At 47.1% G+C, this 21,613-nt stretch overlaps 1 protein-coding gene across 1 annotated transcript in view; it reads left to right on the top strand.

The window, feature by feature from the left end:
- Positions 1-21,613, top strand: part of PPM1D (protein phosphatase, Mg2+/Mn2+ dependent 1D) — a 279,206-nt gene that overhangs the window by 77,079 nt on the left and 180,514 nt on the right. The window contains exon 3 of the mRNA XM_085649436.1: positions 13,215-13,339. Coding sequence (XP_085505562.1) covers positions 13,215-13,339 — 125 coding nt within the window. The remainder of the gene's footprint in view (positions 1-13,214; positions 13,340-21,613) is intronic.

Below are 21,613 nucleotides of genomic sequence, written 5' to 3'. Positions count from 1 at the left end.
ACCCACACATACACACACCCACACATACACACACCCACACATACACACACCCACACATACACATACACACAACCACACAACCACACAACCACACAACCACACAACCACACAACCACACATACACACAACCACACATACACACAACCACACATACACACAACCACACAACCACACATACACACCACACAACCACACAACCACACAACCACACAACCACACAACCACACAACCACACAACCACACAACCACACATACACACAACCACACATACACACATACACACAACCACACATACACACAACCACACATACACACAACCACACATACACACAACCACACATACACACAACCACACATACACACAACCACACATACACACAACCACACATACACACAACCACACATACACACAACCACACATACACACAACCACACATACACACAACCACACATACACACAACCACACATACACACAACCACACATACATACACCCATACACACACCCACCCACAACCATACCCACACACCCACCCACAACCATACCCACACCCACCCACAACCATACCCACACACCCACCCACAACCATACCCACACACCCACCCACAACCATACCCACACACCCACCCACAACCATACCCACACACCCACCCACAACCATACCCACACACCCACCCACAACCATACCCACACACCCACCCACAACCATACCCACACACCCACCCACAACCATACCCACACACCCACCCACAACCATACCCACCCACAACCATACCCATACCCATACACACACAACCACAACCATACCCACACACACACAACCACAACCATACCCACACACACACAACCACAACCATACCCACACACACCCACCCACAACCATACCCACACACCCACCCACAACCATACAACCACACACACAAAGGGAGGAGACAACTGCAGCAGGACCTTCGGCTCGATCAGGACAGCAGAACCACCGGAAAAGGAACCCCTCGGCACGACCTGGGCAGCAAGAAGTTGTCACTGGAGACATCGTGAACCTATGAACAAGTGTCATCAGTGATCTAATCCAAACTGTAAACTGTGACAAATAACATCCCTATATATTGCTGTACCACAAAAACAGCAACAAGCATTGGCGTAGCCAATAGGCCTCGCCTTTGGGACCTTATAAGTGTTTTGCCATGCAACAGTTGTTGTTGAACCAAGGATATTGTGCTGCATAACTAAACACTTATAAGGTCCCAAAAAGCGAGACCTATTGGCTATGCCAAAGCTTATTAAAACTTTTTGAGTCTGATTTAGTAAGACACGCTGATACTTGAGAAATCACACTATCCACATGGAGCTCTTTGGAAACCCTTAATCCTCGCCTGGTAAGACCGCGGTCTCTCTTTTTTCCATGCCACATGATTCTTTGACGTTAGTGTATTGAGTTTTATCGCTGAACGTCTTATGGCATTTGTAGGTCACTGTGAAGTCTACCTCCACTTCAAGTTTCTGAACTTGTCTAGCAACGCGATTTTCTCCACTTCACTTGAGGTGAGTCTTAGAGTCTACCGTACTCTAGAGTCACTTTAGCATTGTGCAGCCCCATAACCCGTTTCTGTTCACAATCCAGCAAACCCATTTTGTGTTTTGTTTTTAGTTTAACTGGCATATTTTTCATTTACCAGTTTGATATGTTTACATTATGTGTTATGGTGAGTTTTTTTTTCCCCATTTCTTTTTTCTACATGGGGTTTTCTTCTGAAAATGAGCACTTTCATTTGGATTTCTTTATTGGCACACTCTTGGTTCGGTTTCCTTCTCTATGACCTTATTCATTTTGCATCTGCAACCCACAAACGCACTCCTTGGTGTTTTAAACCTGCATCTTGCTTTTTACATTGGTGCACTCATGCAGGGTTGATCACGTTCCTTGTTCCGTGACTATGAATGCACTAAGCCACCAGCTGTTGTGTTAATTATTTCCACAGTTAATTTATTGAAAAAATGAGTAATTTCAGAACATTTATTTTAGGTTTTTCCCTGATGAAGGGATCTTTTGGTCCCGAAATACATCGGGCCGTATGTTTAAAACGGATGAAGAGTTGAATTACCACGTTTTCGTATCACTAAATCCTATCAATGGAATTGTATACACCATTAAGAATTATTAATGTCATGTATCTTTAAGCATTGAAACTCCGTCTCACATAGTGTATGTTATCATTTTTATGCATTGATTTATCTATGTACCAATTGAAAACGTTGATTGAATACACTATTGCTTAGTTTTGTTTATTGATTTTACAAATGGGTTTGTTGGACAAAACCAGTGAACAGTGCATGGTACCTAGCAGGTGTTCCTGCTATATTTTTTCTTTTAATACCCAGGCCCCCTCTCATCCTCTGCTCCCTTTCTGAGGAGGGGCATGAATGCGTGGCCTTCCCTGCAAAGTTTTACTTTGGCTGGTCGCGAGAGGCAGAGCCTGCGCTTCAGATAGTCACTTCGGGCCTTCCAAATGTACGTGCCGTCAGTAGATCCATTCCTAGGCCCTGAATTATTAAAGATCTACATTGTGTTGGCCTAGGTAACAATTGAAAATGTTCTGTCAGACCAGATGCAGGCCTTTTCACGCTGCAGAGATAGAGTACACTGGGACCCTGGAATGGAAGACTTTCGGCTTAGTTCACAGAACTGCTGATGTAAAAATAAAAAGTAAAACTGGCTGGTCTTGTCAATTGCTTGTTAAAGAGAGCTCTGCCTGCTAAAACTCTCTTCAGACTAATGCGGTCGCTAAGTTCTTGAAGGTTGCCACTTATGTTCCAGGGAGCTGGTAAGAGCAGCTACAAGCCCCAAACAGGATTAGGAGATTGCCTATTATTTTATATTGGCTTCTGAAAACACTTGAAATCTTTAGGTGATAGTGTGGCCAAATCAGGGGAATCAAACCTGAATTCTCTAATTTTCCTGGGCCCGATTTTTCTCCACGCCTGAAGTAAACAATACTCTGCGTATTAGAAGTGAAAACTCGAGCTTATACCTGGGTTTTACTTGGCTCACGTTCCTCCTGGACCCTCAAGCCCAAAATGAGCCAGACTTTCTTGTGGCTTTGGCCTGCCACCCAGGCTGTAACCTTATGGCCAAGAATAAAATAAAATTACAGAGAAAGCAGTGTCCTTTCATGTAAAGTGGCTGAGAAACCCATCCAGTGGCTGAATTGCACACCGTGAAACCAGAAATCTGGGCTTTCCCCTTTGACCAATTTGGGCTTTCCCCTTTGACCAATTTGTGTGCTCCTAGGTAAATATTTTATTTCAATGGGCCTCCTTCAAATACGTGCGTTGTACAAAAACATGTTGTTTTATTTCAATACACTATACAGACCCTCCAGCATTTCATGATTTTCGCAGCCATGGCACTAGTCGGCTGATTTCGCGATTTGTTCGTGAATCGCGAAATGCTGGAGGGTCTGTATACAAATAATAAAGTAAGTAGGCATGTGTGCCCCCACTATGTTCCGGTAGGTCAGGCCGCCGGTTTTTGACATATGCTCTTGCGTACCGTTATATGTAGTAATGGACTTTTTACCTCAGTACACGAAATGAGGGGGATCTGTAAGACTATCTGCACAACAATTTTAAAAGTACTTACAAATATTTTTTATTTGTTTAATTATTTTACAGCGCTATTCTTTCTAATGCAGGATGTCAGTGCTTTGCATCACACCCACATATTAAACGGAGACAATAAATCATACACACTTGTGACTCAAATATATATAACGTTACATATGACAAAAGGGGTTACAAGGTGTAAGAGTCCCCTATCATCCATAGTGAGAGGCTTTAGACTGTATTAGAAAGATTGCAATGCAAGAGCTGCAAGTAACAAAGATCTGTGCCAAAAGCAGTAGCACTTGCATATGTACATAAAAAACACGTGATCTGCATGTTTTTTAATGTGCTTTGCAGCAGGCACATTAACCCTTTATGCTACTTAATGAGTCAAAACTGTGACTAAACAAACGCAGATCTCTATTCCCTCCCTCACGGAGCCTGCTTCCATTACTCATTGAAAACATGCTAGCCTTTCGATAGCCAGGGCAGATGAAATGGAGGAAGTGCTAAAGTCTTATTCTTCCCATCTAATATTGGAAAAATGAAAAACAATAAATTGACCCAACATTAAACTTCCCACATTAGAAGTTTAATGTAGTCCATGCAGCACATGCTGCTTTAAAAAAATATATTTTTTTATTAAACACAACATTTCCGTTCACAGTTTTAACCCCTTCAGCGCTGCGCGGATTCCCGCGCAGTGCTGAAGGATCTGAGCGCGGGCGGGGCCATGACGGAACGGTTCCGTCATAAGCACAGCCCAACCGACGTGCATGACGGAACCGTTCCGTCACAAGCGTCGAAGGGGTTAAAGAGATGATTCACAATACATAATTAAATCACCCTAGCCACCACTTGTCATATTGACAATACAGTTTCTACGGTGTTACAGGATCTTCCACAGAGAGAACAACTGGGGGTTCACATATGTGTCCATAGTAGCTATTCCATTTTCTCCAAATATCTATCCTTTTTTGGGGGCACCCTCTAGAGACCTACACAAATTTTTCTCGCAACATACTCCAATCCTAGTCTGCTTTCCAACCCTCAATCGTGGGCGCAGCTGCGGCCCCCCACATCCGGGCCAGGTTCCTCTTTGTGACCATAAGCCCTAGCGTTACCCAAATGCGGTCTTTCCTACCCAAGTCAGTAGGCTCCCAGACATTCAAAAGACACCTCTTGATCTCCATCCCAACAGCAAGCCTGAGGACATCCCCCCCCCCCCCCCCCCAAATATAGGTGTGCAGCTCCCTCCAATACCTTTGTATATGCACACACTCCCACAGGATATGGATGAATGTGCCCTCCCTCCCGCCCTGTCTCCTGCACATACCCTCTTCCGCTCTACCCATACTGACCAATTGAGTCTCCGTAATGTAAATTCTATGTAGGCTCTTCAGTTGAACCAGACGTAGGCTAGATGAAATAGCCACTTCTCTTGGGGACGCCACTGCCTCCTGCAAGTCTTCGTCTAGTTCCAGCCCATCGTTTCCCCAATGGTCACGAAGCGCCTGGAGGGGGTCTAATGTGTTATTTACCAGTTTCTTATACATCAGGGAGACTGGCTTGGTTGGCATGTACCCTTCTAGCAATCTGTCCTCTTAGCGGGGAGGCATCTGGGAGGGATGTTCCCTATTGCAAGTTGGTTGCCATTGCTTCCTTCACCTTTAAAGTCGAAAATATTTTGAGTTAGCTAGTTTGTATTCTTGTTGTAGTTTAGTGAAGGAGAGCACATTTCCTTTTTAGGTCTCGCCTGCGTGGTCCTGCGCATATGCGCAGTCTCGCTGGCGAGATTTAATGATTTAGAGCAGGGGTCTTCAAACTGTGGGGCGGTCGCACCTTCCCAGTCATACTTCTTCCCAGGACCAAGGGCTTCAGCCCCCCTGCTTCCTCTGACCTGTGTCTCAGCCCGGGCTGCTGCAGTGCAACTCGAGCTGCTGTGGGCTGGGGGCAGTGTCTGGAGTCTTATCTCCGGCAAGTTTTTCACAGGTCTTTAAAGACCATTTGCATTTTTACATGCCTTTGTAAACTAGTTACAGAGGCTTAATTTTTTTCCTGGTTCAAGTACCCCCTGGGTCCCCACTCGGCCTATTCCTTGCATTTGTATTTTACATTTACTGCTGTAGTGTAAGAATGCATTTAATGGAAAGGAATATAAAGTAGGGTTGCTAAAAGAAAAATGCCATGCCATGTTTCGTTTAAAGAGCCTGTAAAGATCTGCTCTTGACACTAAGTAGACTTATAAATAAAAAAGTATGTATGCATTCGAAATGTGACTTTTCTTCGCTTTGTTCTCTTTATCAGTATCATTGAGGCAGCCCTAGAACACAATAAAAGTGCTTTCTATTTATATTTGATGTTCGAAGTATGCACAGATAAGTGCTGAAAATACAGCTTTAGGTGACTGCTTATTTTTGTACCGACTGGGCCATCAAAATAATCTGCTGGCAACCCTAACCATAGGACTGTAAGTTTGTTGCAGGATCAGCACATTATTTATTTCCTTCACCCTCGATCCCCGATTAATGCCGCAATAGTTTAACTTCGATCTTAAACTCTACGCCGCCTTCAATAACATGCTGAGTTACTTCATGGGTCTGGGAATGCACCCTGCATTCAGACAACTCATTCCTCTTTCTCGCCCTCCACTTTCACGTTCACCCTGCACTCACAGCGATCACAATGCACTCACACTGATCACCATGCACTCACACTGATCACCCGCTCACCCTGCACTCACAGTGATTGCACTCACAGTGATCACTCTGCACTCACCATGCACTTGCGCTGTTCACCCTATACCTCACCCTGCAGTCACACAAGTACACTACTCATCCTGCACTCATGTGACACTTCACTCACCTGTTCCCCTCACTGCTCAATATGCAACTCACTCAAACAAGCCGATCAGTAATCATACATTCATTCATCCAATTCTGAACTTGTATCTGCACTCCTCTTGCCCTACACTCACACTGTTGCATCACTCACCGTGCACTCACATGGGCACTCTTGTCACCCACACAGTGCTGAGGGTTAATGTGCCTGCTACAAAGAATATGTACCATGCAGATCACAGAAATTAGTGTGAGTAAACTATGAGTAGCGCTATAAAAAAATTAAATGTTTGTCAGAAAGGTGCTATAGAGAGATGAGGTGCATTGTTGGTGAGTGCATCTTTAGAAATTTTTGTCAGGAGGGGTACTTACACCTCAAAATGTTGACAGGGGGGTCTCCGCATCCAAAAGTTTGAAGACCTCGGATTTAGAGGGAATTCTGTAAAGGGCTTCAAGCCCCGCCCCTCTTTCCCATTGGCTGGTGTCACCGTTTATGCTAAACGGTGGGCAGCCATTGGGAAAGAGCACTGCGTGACGTAGACTTTTCCACTTTTCGCCCGGCCCACTTGGACCGGCTCGTCCGCATTCCGGCTGAAGTAAAAGCTTTCTTATCTTTTGGGGCCATGTGTTTCAAAACACATGGCCCATAAAGACAAGAAAGCTTTCACGATGGACGAAAGTGAAAGCGGACCGTGCTTGTTTATTGGGACACTCACCTCAGCTTCTTATGGTTGTAATTAGATTTTTAATAACACACAGGCTGCTGGCGCGGAGCACGCCCTGCCTGTCTGCCTCATGTGTGAGCGAGCGGGGCAGCCTGTCTCAGATGCGTATTCTGCTGTGCGAATTTGTGTGTGGGGTGAGGTATCCCCATGTTTGTGAGGTGCTTTCTCTGCTATGTGAGCTGTGTTTACATTCGGGGGTGGGGGTATGCATATCTCTGCGGGTGTTTTTAGCCTGGTGCCGGTGTCCATTTATATTTGTGGCTGTTGGTCCTCTCTGAGGAGATTGGTTCACTGTTAAATTACATTTGTGTCGGATATTCGGAGGGGCAGGTACCCCCAACAACCTCTGTCTGGGTGACGCGCCAGGTCCGCTTGGGTGCCAGCCAGATCAGGCTGTGCTTCGGATAGCTCGTTGCGCATCCTTCCATGGGCTGGTTGGGGGAGAGCGCTCTGGGGCTTTTATCTGACTTTGTACAGGTTGGTGAAGTTGTTGACGTGGGGGGTTGGTAAAGAAGTCTAAACTTCATACATATATCGATATTGACGTATTTTATTATTAAAGTGCCTATAAACGTTGGCGCGTGAATTTATTAACACACTTATGCAGTGTCACGACCTCCCTTCGTATCTAGTTCCGCCACAGGTCTCCTGCTGGTCTGTCCTCAAATGTTGATGCGCATTCCGATCCCAAAGGGTCCACAACACCCTGACCCACACCGCCCTCGGACACCACGGTGCTTGTGCCGGACCCACCTCTGCTCTGAAGCCCTAAGCCCGGTGATAGACGGCAGCCAGCTTTGGCTATGGGCCCAGCCCGTCGGAGGGAGTGGGGCGTCGCAGGCTTCGCTTTTGTCTGGGTTGGGCGAACGCTGGTCATATCTGGGCCTCCGAGGGGCGCCCACCCACCCACTTGTTCGTGCCTGCGCTGCTGTGCCTCTGTGAGGGAGATCAAAGACACATCTGGCGATGGGTGGGAGGGACGCTGGAGGGGCCCTTTGAAGTTAGCTAGGGCGTGAAACTTTCCCTAAGGCACAGCCCCGCCACATTAAATACTTGGTTATTAGATTGTTTTCTTCTTGGGGGTTCTGTACAACAGTTAAGTCTGTGTCACCCACAGGAAAGATGCTGTTGGGAGAGTGCCGTGTCCTGGACATCTGGCAGTAGCAGCCGCACTCCCAGCCAGTTCCAAAGCAAAAGGCTGAAGGTCACGGGGTGTCTGTACTCGTATGTCATGAAACTTGAAGGCACCGGAGTTATTTGGGGGGGGAGGGGGGGTTAGTGATGTCCAGCTTCTTCTACCTTGATTCTAAAACTCACCCCTAGCCTCTTGCAACCCTGCCGTAACCTGCTAGTGTAATATAGATACACACGAGCGGCGCACACCGTGCATGCTGCCCGGGCTTTTCTGTTGCTGTCGCGCAGCGCTATGTACTGTTTTTCCCAAGATGCACTTGGTTCATTCTGATCAATCAGTACTACTGTGTGTACGTGGAGAGGTGTACCTCTGTAGGAGGGTTACTATCATCTTTTGCAGTTAAAACTGGTAGTGCTATAAAACGGTGACGATTTATTGAGCGTACGTGGCTGGAGGAAGTTTTCGGTGAGTGTCATAGGCGCGAGTAGCCCACACTCTGTTCCTCTTCCTCCCTCCCATCCACCCACCGGGTGACCTTAGACACCAGCGCGTCGCCCGGTGCTTCCCTCGCTCGCCTGCGCCGCCTCCACGGCCGCCTGTTTCCTGTATACAGCAGCAGCGCTGTGCCTCGGGCCAGGAGGCCGCCCACGTCTTGTTTGCCAACTCAGTCTTGTTTACATATAGCTCTCTGCGTGATTAGCCAAAAACTTTGGGTGCGGTGTGGAGGGGGGGTGGCTTAACCGCCATGCTCAGTTGCAGGGCACGGGCCGGGTCCACCCGTCGCCGAGGCACTGACCTGCCGTCACTGAGGAGACCCTCCCTAAAGACTGCTGACGAGCGACCTAGGCCCCTGGGACTTCTCCACAGACTGGGGCTGCTGCGTCCCTGCACGGAGCTCCATCACATAAGGTAGGAACAGAGCCCTCTCTCAACAAGCCCTCCCCAAGGCTGTGGGGTAGGAGGAGGCGGGGGGGAGGTGCTCATCAGCCAGATGTGGAGGCATGTCAAAAGAAGCACTGTTTTTGGTGCACTAATATTAGTTTTTTCTTAGGTTAAGATATGAATTCGGGAACAATGTGTGTTGTGGGACAAGAAACGTAGTAATCGGGAGCATGTGTGTTACGAGGCATGTCTTTCTGATAGTCCTTACGACCTTACAAAAATGTGTGATGTTTGTTCTTAGAAATGTAACAAGAACGAATATACGTAATGTGTTCTGTAAAGTGATTTTAAAGTGATGCACGTTTATTATTGAGGTTTAAAGAGCGTAGGGTTCATTGCAGCTCGCCTTGCCCGCACGTCACAGCGCCTTCCCTGGACCCCCTGCTGAGCGCCCCCCTGAATCATACATTCATCCTGTCCGAGGGATTGCGCCATCTCTCCACACACTGCTGCTTTTCTCTACTTCTTGCCAACAGAAGTACATCGGTACTTCTGTTGGCAATGTCAGCAGAGAGGCCAAAGATTGCCGGGGCACAAGGAGGGCACCCTCCTGAGCTAGACTGATTCCACTGCATGGGCACTGTGAGAGGGTGGCCCCTGTGGAGCGTGTGAGACGTTAGCATGATCTAGGGGGACGTGAGAGTAGTGTGAAGAAGAGACACTACTGGGCAGCTAAAGAAGCGGTATGAGCGTGGAAAGGTAAAAACAACATTTCATTAATTTTACTAATGCAAATCACTGCATTTTATTCACGTATTGAGGAGCTGACCTCATGAATGAGTTGAAATGACATTTTAAACCGATCGCTACACTTGCCTGGTGCATTTAAAAAGGGCTGACTTTTAACACATAAAGTAACAATTCTGCTTGAATAGTGCAAAAATAGTAAAAAATGTTTTGGGACAGCATTTATGAATAGTGAGGGGGGTGTGGCTTTAAGTGACGCCCCTCCCCAGACCCATATCTGACAGTGCATGAGCCTCGCGCAGGGTCAGGCAGTAAACAACGTGTAAGGTCCTGGCCCAACTCTTTTTTTTCGGTCTTGGCTGGCGTTGGAGTTCGCATGCACTCCTCGCCGCAAGACATATAGTACCCAAGTTACTACCCTCTACTACTCCCTCTCTACTACTCCCTCTCTACTACTCCCTCTACTGCCCACTCTATTATTTACTACTCACTCTCTACTACTCTCTACTACACTCTACTCACTACTCACTCTACTTACTCTTCTACTTACTCTTCTACTTACTCTTCTACTTACTCTTCTACTTACTCTTCTACTTACTCTTCTACTTACTCTTCTACTTACTCTTCTACTTACTCTTCTACTCACTCTCTTCTACTCACTCTCTTCTACTCACTCTCTTCTACTCACTCTCTTCTACTCACTCTCTTCTACTCACTCTCTTCTACTCACTCTCTTCTACTCACTCTCTTCTACTCACGCTCTACTGCTCTCTATTTACCTCTCACTCTACTACTCTACTACACTCTACTCTCTACTACACTCTACTACTCACTCTACTACTCTCTACTACACTCTACTCTACTACTTACTCTCTTCTGCTCACTCTTCTGCTCACTCTCTTCTGCTCACTCTCTTCTGCTCACTCTTCTGCTTACTCTCTACTACTCACGCTCTACTACTCACGCTCTACTACTCACGCTCTACTACACTCTACTCACCACTCTACTCACTACTACTCTCTCCTGCTCGCTCTCTCCTGCTCGCTCTCTCCTGCTCGCTCTCTCCTGCTCGCTCTCTCCTGCTCGCTCTCTCCCGCTCGCTCTCTCCCGCTCGCTCTCTCCCGCTCGCTCTCTCCCGCTCGCTCATCCGCCTACTACTCACTCTACTAACTACTACTCACTCTACTAACTACTACTCACTCTACTAACTACTACTCACTCTACTAACTACTACTCACTCTACTAACTACTACTCACTCTACTAACTACTACTCACTCTACTAACTACTACTCACTCTACTAACTACTACTCACTCTACTAACTACTACTCACTCTTTACTACTACTCACTTTTTACTACTCTCTTTACTACTCTCTTTACTACTCTCTTTACTACTCTCTTTACTACTCTCTTTACTACTCTCTTTACTACTCTCTTTACTACTCTCTTTACTACTCTCTTTACTACTCTCGCTACTACTCTCGCTACTACTCTCGCTACTACTCTCGCTACTACTCTCTCGCTACTACTCTCTCGCTACTACTCTCTCGCTACTACTCTCTCGCTACTACTCTCTCGCTACTACTCTTATTTATGTGTTTTGAAAACCTGCAAGCGGTGCGTAAACACACATTTTGCACTTATAGTCTTTGCTTACGAGAAGCAAGGCTGGCAGTAAAAGAGGCGCAGTTACTGCCAGCCTTGCTTCTCGTAAGCAACGAATACAAGTACAAAGTGCGTGTTTACACACCGATTGCAGGTTTTCAAAACACATAAATAAAAGGCATTGTCATTTACAATGCCAATAGCTCAAACTTCTGCAAAGACGAGACCTATTATATTGCAAATGCTTGTTTCTATAAGTCACCTATTTTAGTGATCCAGATTAGGTCCCATTTATGGAATCCTTTTGCACTTCTCAGAGTACCCAATTGCTCAGAGTCCCATAAGGGGGTCGCCAACGTAACCTTTTGATTCCACCCCAGAGTCCTATTTACCGTATACCCCACCTGCACTGAATGTCAGGTTGGCCCCGTGAGGGGAACACTCTTGGGCCTGGAATAAAGAGCCATGTTATAATTGCTCCCAGGTAATAACCACCTGTCCATTCTATAACCAGGGTTGTCTCCCCTTCGGTAGGTGCCTTGATTTATGGCCGCCAAGTGGGCTGCCCAATAGTACTTCCTAATATTGGGTAGCCCGATTTCCCCCCCCCCCCCCCGTCATACCAACTCAGTACTAGCTTAGGGAGAGCAGTACGGAGGCGGCCATTCCAGAGCAATTCCCTCTGGAGATTTTCCACCTCCTTGAAGTACAGCGGGAGGACCAGATCAGGGAAATTCTGGAGTGCATAAAGGAATCTCGAGCGGGACATCATTTTAAACAATGCTGCCCTCCCCAACAGTGAGAGCGGTAGGTTCTTCCAATTGGCCACATCATTTTTCAATTGCTGCTGCGGGGGGAGTAGGTTCTGGTCATATCTAACCTTGGGATCTGGTGTAATAAAGATTCTCAGGTACTGAAAGCCGTCCGTCGCTTTCTTCATGGGACAGCCTCTGGGCAAAGGAGGCACCACCCTACTTAGAACAAACATCAGAAACTTGCTCCAGTTAATCGTATACCCACAATACCTACCAAAGTTTGTGAAAATATGCAGAACTCTGTGCAGCGACGACCTGGAGGATGAGCACATGCTGTCTTGACCTCGTTAATTAACCCCCTTTGTCTATCTTCTCCTTACAGGAAATAACTCTAAAATGAATTACATATACAACAAACACATAAAAGCTTAAGCTAGTCATCGTTTTAGAGTTAAGGCGCAGGGTGAACCACTAGCTCATTACGAATTTTTCTGAGCAGAAAAAGTGGTGGTGCACGATAGGGTATGGGAGTGCTTCAGATAAATTTGAACCCTCCTCACAAGCTCTGCCTGTCGCACGACTCCAGTGTGTTTTCAAGAGGTTATAAATGCTTCCTAGCCCTAGATGGTTAAGATATCTGCTAACCTGTTGAGAGCTCTCTAAACTGGATTGGCATTATCAAATCTAATTTTCTGTGTGCACATACGTTAGGAAGTGCCCTCAAATCCAGATGGTGCACATACACACAATTCACATCCGTGCACCTACCTCAACCCTTCTTTAACAAGGTAGCTTTATTAAGATCTCACACAATGTACCGTACCCTAAATTGCAATGTTAACTGGTTGTTTAATCACTTGATACATAATGGAGCCCCATTTATCACTTGTTTACATTAGGATCCTATGTGTTTTCTTGTAGTGTGATCAATAAATCTGGAGTAAACAGAGTGGTCTGGAAGAGGCCTCGTCTTACACATAATGGCCCAGTTCGAAGGAGCACCGTGATTGACCAGATTCCATTCCTGGCAGTAGCACGAGCGCTTGGTAAGATATATTAGTTGAAATGTTATCGTTACTCTGTTGATTCTTTGTTCACTGCTTTGGGATTTGATCCACCTTCGTTTTGAAGAATTACCTATGCAGTGCTGCTCTTTATTTTCTGCCTGAGGTTCTCCGAGCTTTAGAAATTAAATAGAAAGTTTCCATTGAAATTGTAGTTTCTCGAATGAAGCCAATTGTGAATTAAACGAAAACCTGACTTGTTTAAAGGACCAGAAACTCTGCACTTACAGCTTAAAACCTCTGTCTTCTCCTTGATGGCAGGGTTAATTGAAAATATGTTAGTTACACTGCTGTTGATGCCCATGTTGGAGAAGTAAATTGCATTTTTGTTGTTAGTCTTTCATGAGAATTTTGTTGCACCTGCTTTGCAATATTTTCAGTACTGATGCTGGTGGAATATAAAACAGAAGCGTAAATTGTGGTTTAATCAGTTGGACAATATGTTCATGTATCGATTTAGTTGCATGTTTACCATTTTGGTAGCTGCTACTGCAAATGGATTTCCCTTTTTTCTTCCAAAGGATCCTCACCAATATTCATAAGCACTACATTGTCCTGCAACATACGCGATAAAAGGAGCACTTCCTAAAAGAAAAGTGTGTGTGTATATATATAAATAGCTATGTTTTTACAAGGCACAATGTATATTCACTAACCCATTCAAAGATGGATGACACCTTTACTGAAGCAAGTGTAGGTGTCCTTTGTTGATGTCTCACAATGTAATGATATTTAAATCTGTGAGAAACTGGCGCCGGCCTCTATTGACAAAGGCGGCAAGCCGAAACGCGTCTAGTGTGTGTGTGTCTTTTCAAATAAAAATCTGAAAGGTACGTTCTTGCGAGTGCTGGTATTTTTGCCGTGAGCTGGGGATTCGTAATCCGCACGGTTTCTGTCACCGTGCATGAGAGCACCCGATCGCGAGTGCAGGGACTAAGACGGAGTGAGAGCACGATATATATATATGTGTGTGTGTGTGTGTGTGTGTGTGTGTGTGTGTGTATATATATATATCCACGCCATCACAGTTTGATAAGCACGCTCTGCCACAACGCGTTTCGGTTCAAAGAACCTTGATCACCGTGATCAAGGTTCTTTGAACCGAAACGCGTTGTGAAATGAACGGTGGATTAACCATTCTCCCAGAGTTTTGCGATTTTCTGAGAGCGCGCTTATCAAACTGTGACGGCGTGGATATTGTGTGCAGTGTGGTCTGCGGGCCACCCTCCGAGGGGTCCAGACAGTTCGGAAGGAGCAACTCAGGGTATATATGTGTGTGTGTATATATGTATATATGTGTGTGTGTGTATGTATATATATATAATATTGTTAGACCCGGCCTCGTGGCATGGCCATCCCTGTCCCCTCACCACATAACCTGACCCACGCACCTCATGCAGCCCCCGAGCACACGGCCTAGCCAATCCTTCCCACCAGAACATACACACACCCGACCCGGACTTCCCCGTCCGTGGCCTTCCTCCTTTCGACCACACCGGGCCCGCGTGCCCACTTCATGCACCATGATGGCCGCCCGGCCCCAGCGCGACCCTGGCCTAGAGGCGCCACTCCGGCTGGAGGACATCGCGCTCCCATTGGGATGAGAGAGGGAGGAGCAGTTTCCATCGCACCTCTGAGCTCCCCTGGGAAGGTGGGTTTCGATCGGCCCTCCGGCCTCCCCGAGGGCTGGCTCCACGCCTGCTGGGTGTCTGGGACTCCTCCCGACCCGGCCCTGAAAGGATCAAAAGACAATGGCAGGAAAGCCCGACAAGCGACCCCCAGGTGACAAGACCCCTGCCTGCACAGACTCCGGACATCAAAGAGGAGTCGTCCTATAACAAGGGGTGCTCTGGGACTATCCGGCAGATTCGCCTTTGGAAACACCTGAGCCCTGCTGAGTGACTCGCGGCCCCCTGAAGATCGTACAACCTCCGAACTTGTGCTTGAGCCCTGCTGAGTGACTCGCGGCTCCCTGAAGATCGTAAGACCTCCGAACTTGTGCTTGAGCCCTGCTGAGTGACTCGCGGCTCCCTGAAGATCGTAAGACCTCCGAACTTGTGCTTGAGCCCTGCTGAGTGACTCGCGGCTCCCACAGACTCTCCTGGTCCCGCCGGACCCCGACGACGACAAGCGTATCCCCCAGCTCGAGGATTGTGAGCTGCGCGCCGGGTACGCCCCTGCATTTGATCCATATCCCCAAAGACTGTCCCGCTACCTCCTACCTCCCCCCCCCCCCCGAGACTCTGTGAGCCCGTGCTCTACTTGTATATATTTGCCTTGCTGATCATAAAGATCCTACGACTGATAAAGATTTGTTCTTAAGAACTCACGGTGTGGTGTCTCCTTGTCGTGTGGTGCCGAGTGTACGATCCTAGATACGAGATTCCTCCCCTGAGGAGTCTCCCGCCAGTGCCCGGCTACGATACCTCGAGGGTTGGTCTCAGGATAGTCAGGGCCCCCTCCGGGCTCCTCTGAGGTCGCCTTTATATTTATATATATATATATATATATTACCTACTGGCGGTCGCCAGTAGGTAGTTATAGTTAGGACCACGTTTCCATAGGAAATCCGCAACATTCTATTTTGAATAACTTTGGCGCCGGTCGACGAATCCTCACGAATTTTTCAAAATAGGTGGGGCGCTCCGCTCCGCTCCTACCCTGAAAGTCTCGGGGGGATTCGTCAAGCGGGGGCTGAGATAAAAGGGGGGGTCCCAAAACGCGTTTTTCCCATGCATTTTCCCATAGGACCTTTAGACACAGCTACAGCCCGAACGGCTGAACAGAATTGCTTGAAATTTGGCAGAGAGGTAGTCCTCGGGTCAAGGAAGTGCCTTTTGTAGGTTTGGTGTAAATCTGTTCAGTAGATTCAGAGAAAATAGCCTTTAAATCAATATATATATCTGAGCCAGCTTACGGTGCGCTTACCGTACGCGTACGGTGGCGTGCGCGAGCGCGATTTTGATTGGCTGTTAGATCTTAGTAAACATTCGAATCGGTCGAAACCAGGAAGCGGCGGCCGCCATTTTCTCTCTCGCTCTGAGTTGGGCAGCACAAACGATGCCAAAAAATGTCTAAAGAGGCAGTTTCTTGAGATCCTAACCACCCAGCATTGATATAGGGGTCCCCAAACAACCCCCAAGCCCAAAAAAAAAAAATTGTTTTTTTTCGGAAAATCGCCGATTACGCTTACCGTACGCGTACGGTAAAAATTTTTTTTAAAAAAAATTATCCACACCCTCCCCACCCCGTGTGCAAATGGTGCCCGAAGTGCACCATTTGTGCATGGCTTATTCGAGGTAAGAAATAAACAACGAATAAATTTCCCAAAGATGCGCATAATATGTCCCCCATGTGCGCACGGTGCGCGAAGCGCATCGTGCATACATGGCCCATCCCGCATAACGTGGGCACGCGGTGCGCGCAGCGCACCGCGTGACCACCGTGCGTGCACGGCACTAACTGCGTAAAGTGGGCGCGCGGTGCGCGAAGCGCAGCGTGCGCGCACGGAACGAACTGCGTTAACTGGGCGCTTACGCCACGAATGGCGTAAAGTAACTTAGCATTTAAAAAAACGTACAAATTCACTGAAAAAACCATAGGTTTCACACACGTTATAGTTAGCTGTACATTTCACTCGTAAAAAACCAATGAAATTCCCCCGTTATAGTTAGTGCAGGCAACTATAACTCACGCGACCGCAATCTTCTGCTGATGACATATGTGTCTTTATGGAAAAAAAATATTTGTAATATATGTATAGCTAAAATTTAATGGAAGAAGACATGGGCAAATAAGTGTCTAAATACAGTATTAGCATCAGCAGAGGATTGCGGTCGCGTGAGTTATAGTTGCCTGCACTAACTATAACGGGGGAATTTCATTGGTTTTTTACGAGTGAAATGTACAGCTAACTATAACATGTGTGAAACCTATGGTTTTTTCAGTGAATATATATATATATATATATATATATATATATATATATATATATATATATATATATATATATATATATATATATATATATATTCAAGGCATATGAGCTGCAGATCACACACTAGGATAGTAGATCGCCATCTTGCAGGTTGTTGTTGTCTTCGGAAGAAGTCTTTGAAGTTACAAGATAGGTGACTCCTCCCTTGGATGACGGTGCGCATGGGCATCAACTCCATCGTTGGATTGTTTTTTTCCGCCATTGGGTTCGGATGCAACTTTTCCGCTCCGGTTGGAAGTTTCAATTCCAAGCTTTTCGAAGCGCAAAACTTCCACAAAACATCGAAGCACCTTCATCCTCGACATAGATTTTCATTGGCTCGATACCGGACGTCGACGCGGGCCGCTGGGCCTATCCACGCCATGAGGCCTACAGCTCATGGAAAGGACGCCTTTCAAAAAATGCCCCCAGTGTGGAGCAAAATTTCCGCACAGTGACCACCACAAAGTCTGCAACCTGTGCCTATCACCTGAACACGATGAGTCCAGCTGTCCAGCCTGCGCATCCTTTCGATCCAAAAAGACCATTCAAGATCGAAGGGCTCGAAGACACATCATGGCACAGAGACCAGCTCCGGAACCAGAGGACATCTTTGATGAAGGCCCCGATGTCCCAGAAGAAGATTACAAAGATCTACAAATCATCTCCGAAGCAGGCGACTCAGACGACCCCACCACTCCTGGGCAACGTGCGAGTACTACTGCCCCAACCCCTCCAAAACCAAAGGCATTGGTCAAGACTTTGCCTGCTGGCACCAGTCGAGACCGAAAACATCCTTCAGAAGCCCTGCCTCCAGGCTCGGCTCCGAAGAAACATAAGCCTTCCAGTAGCTCGGGACCGATCAAACTGCATGTCATTGTTCAACCGGCACCTTCGGCACCGAAGACAAAAGACCACTCGGCACTGAAATCGGCTCCGACGTCTTCGGCCCCGAAAACATCAAGGCCAATAGATAAACTGGCACCGAAGGTTCCCAAGCCTACAGATAAAACCTCGGCTCCGAAACCATCATCGGCACCGAAACCCAACGGCTAAGGACTCTCATACGCCCCCTAAAGCCAAAAACCCCACTGATCAATCAAAACCTCGATCGAAATAGAGAAAATCTGCACCAAAGACTGTTCCTGAAGAACAAGAACTTTTTCGTCCAGATCCCATCGACCCAAGGCAGAAAAAGATTTATATTAACCCAAAGACTGGACATGTCACCGCGGTGCCATGTAAAAAACGGAAACTGGACACACCAGCTGCCCCAGTTCCTATAAACAGGAAGGACTCTGCAACATCGCCTATGCCCCCTTCCTCTCCTATACTGCCTTCTAACCAACCCCCTCTGCCTACACCACCCTTACCTATACCCTCTCCATCACATACACCACCTCCACAGGATGATGATGATGACCTAGGGGGTGGGGGTAACCCTAATGATCTGTTCACGGATCCAGATACCTTACCACTGGATGATTGGGCCTTCCCTCTACCAGACATGCCTGACCCTCCGCCATATCCCTCCAAACCATCGCCTCCAGACGATCACCTGGGGGTTGCTTTACCACGACGTCACAATGCACTCAGATGCACCAGAGGAAGACTTCCTATTAGATACTTTTGAACAATCCCAAAAGTGTCGAAATTCTGCCCACGATTAAAGGGGTCATAAAACACGCCCCGAGATATTTAAAGACCCCGTCCGTGCCAGGGTTCTTAACCCAAGGATAGAAAAGAAATATAGGCCTGCCCCTGAAGATCCTAATTACATCAAAGGGCAGCTCCCTTTGGATTCTTTGGTCGTTTCCAATGCCAGGAAACGCGCCAACTCCCAAACCACAGGAGATACACCACCCCCCGACAAAGAATCCAAACAGTTAGAAGCCTCTGGCAAAAGAGTAGCAGCACAAGCCGCTAATCATTGGCGTATTGCCAACACCCAAGCCCTACTAGCACGCTATGACTGGGCCCACTACGACCAGTTAGAGAATCTATTACAACATCTGCCAGAGCAATATAAAACCCAGTCAAATGACCTTATCCAAGAGGGAAAACTTATTTCAAATGCGGCAATTAAATGTGAGCTTGACGCCGCCTCTAGAGCAATTAACACAAGTGTGCTCCTTGGAGGACATGCATGGCTACGCATTTCAGGCTTTAAGCCAGAGGTACAAACTACCATGCTTAGTCAGCAATTTAACCAGGAACAGCTATTTGGGCCAGCAGTAGACACTGCCCTTGAAAAAATTAAGAAGGACACAGAGACGGTTAAGTCCATGGAAGCATTGCAGTCTCCACAACCACGTGGCTCCTTTCGGCGCTCCTTCTACAGAGGAGCCTCCAAAAATATGAGAGCGGACATCTCCTCTACATTCAAAGCCGCTACACAAACATCCCCCAGTAGAGGATATTTTAGAGGCAGAAACAGAGGAATCAACAACAAGGGGCAAGGTCGAGGTAATAACAACACTCGTACCTCCCCTGCCACAAAAGAGTGACTTTCCTCCACTCCCCCCAGACCATTTCACTCCAGTCGGGGGAAGACTAAAACAGTTCCTACCTGTTTGGAACTCCATCACAACAGACAAGTGGGTAAGACAAATTACCCAGTATGGTTACTGCCTGGAACTCACAACTACCTACCCCTCCACATACCACCCAAACAGCATTCCATGTCACCAGACCATCTTACGCTCCTCAAACAAGAGGTTCTCTCATTGCTTCAAAAACACACAATAGAACCAGTTCCCTTAGAACATCAGGGTACAGGGGTATATTCACTCTACTTCCTAATCCCCAAGAAGGACGGGAATCTAAGACCAATACTCAGCCTCAGACCCCTAAATCTGTATATAAACTCAGATCATTTCCATATCATCACTCTTCAACAAGTGCTCCCACTACTGCAACAAGGCGATTTCCTTGCCACACTAGATCTCAGGGACGCCTACTTCCACATTCCCATACATCCTGCCCACATGAAGTATCTAAGGTTTGTGGTGGATGGACAACACTACCAGTTTACAGTCCTTCCATTCGGGGTAACAACATCGCGCCCAGAGTATTCACAAAATGTCTGGCAGTAGTAGCAGCACATCTCAGAAGACAACAAATTCATGTCTTCCCGTATCTAGACGACTGGCTATTAAAAGCCAAGTCATTCAACAAATGTGTTCTACACACTCGCCAAACCATCCAAAACTTACACAACTTGGGATTCACAATCAACTATCCCAAATCTCATCTCCAACCCTCTCATATACATCCGTATCTAGGAGCCACCATAAATACCTCCACAGCCCTAGCATATCCCAGCCCAGCCAGGATAGCCAATATACAAGCTCTTATCACCAAATTTCAAACCCAACACTCTCTTCCAGCAAGAGTGTTCATGCAACTCATAGGCATGATGGCGTCATACATCTTCTTCGTGCCTTATGCAAGACTTCAAATGCGTCCCTTGCAAGAATGTCTAGCATGTCAGTGGAACCAGGCTCACAGACAACTCACAGATGTGGTGTTGGTGGACAGCCGCACACATCGCTCTCTGAAATGGTGGGACATAACAAACCTGTCCAAAGGGCGGCCGTTCCTAGAGCCTCTTCCACAGATAGTGCTGACAACGGACGCATCACTCACAGGATGGGGAGCCTATCTCCTCGGACACACCACCCAGGGCAAATAGACCACTCAACAGAAAGTGCTCCATATCAATTACCTGGAACTGCTAGCAGTGTTCCTAGCACTGAAATCATTCCAACTACATCTCCAGAACAAAACTGTCCTCATCCGGACAGACAACATGACAGCCGTGTATTACATACAAAAACAGGGAGGCACACATTCTCTCCAGCTGTCTCAGCTCGCACAGAAAATTTGGAGATGGGCCTTTCCTCCGAACATATACCTACTTGCAGAACACCGTCCAGGGGTTCACAATCAGATTGCCGATCTTTTAAGTCGACAAACACAACAGATCCACGAATTGGGAACTACATCCCCAAGTCCTACTGCCCTTTTTCCAACAATGGGGCCAACCAGACATAGATCTGTTCGCCACACACAAACGCAAAATGCCCAACCTTCGCCGTCAGGTTTCCCCACCCGGAGTCAAAGGGCAATGCGATATGGATGAACTGGTCAGGCAGATTTGCGTACGCTTTTCCGCCTCTCCCACTCATTCCATTAGTGCTACGCAAGCTCAGGCAACAGTCTCTCAAACTGATCCTAGTAGCTCCCACATGGGCACGCCAGCTGTGGTTCCCAACACT

This window comes from Triturus cristatus, chromosome 3_2 (assembly GCF_964204655.1).
Source record: "Triturus cristatus chromosome 3_2, aTriCri1.1, whole genome shotgun sequence".
NCBI classification, from domain to species: Eukaryota; Metazoa; Chordata; class Amphibia; order Caudata; family Salamandridae; genus Triturus; species Triturus cristatus.
This window is presented reverse-complemented; position numbering and strand designations above follow the sequence as displayed.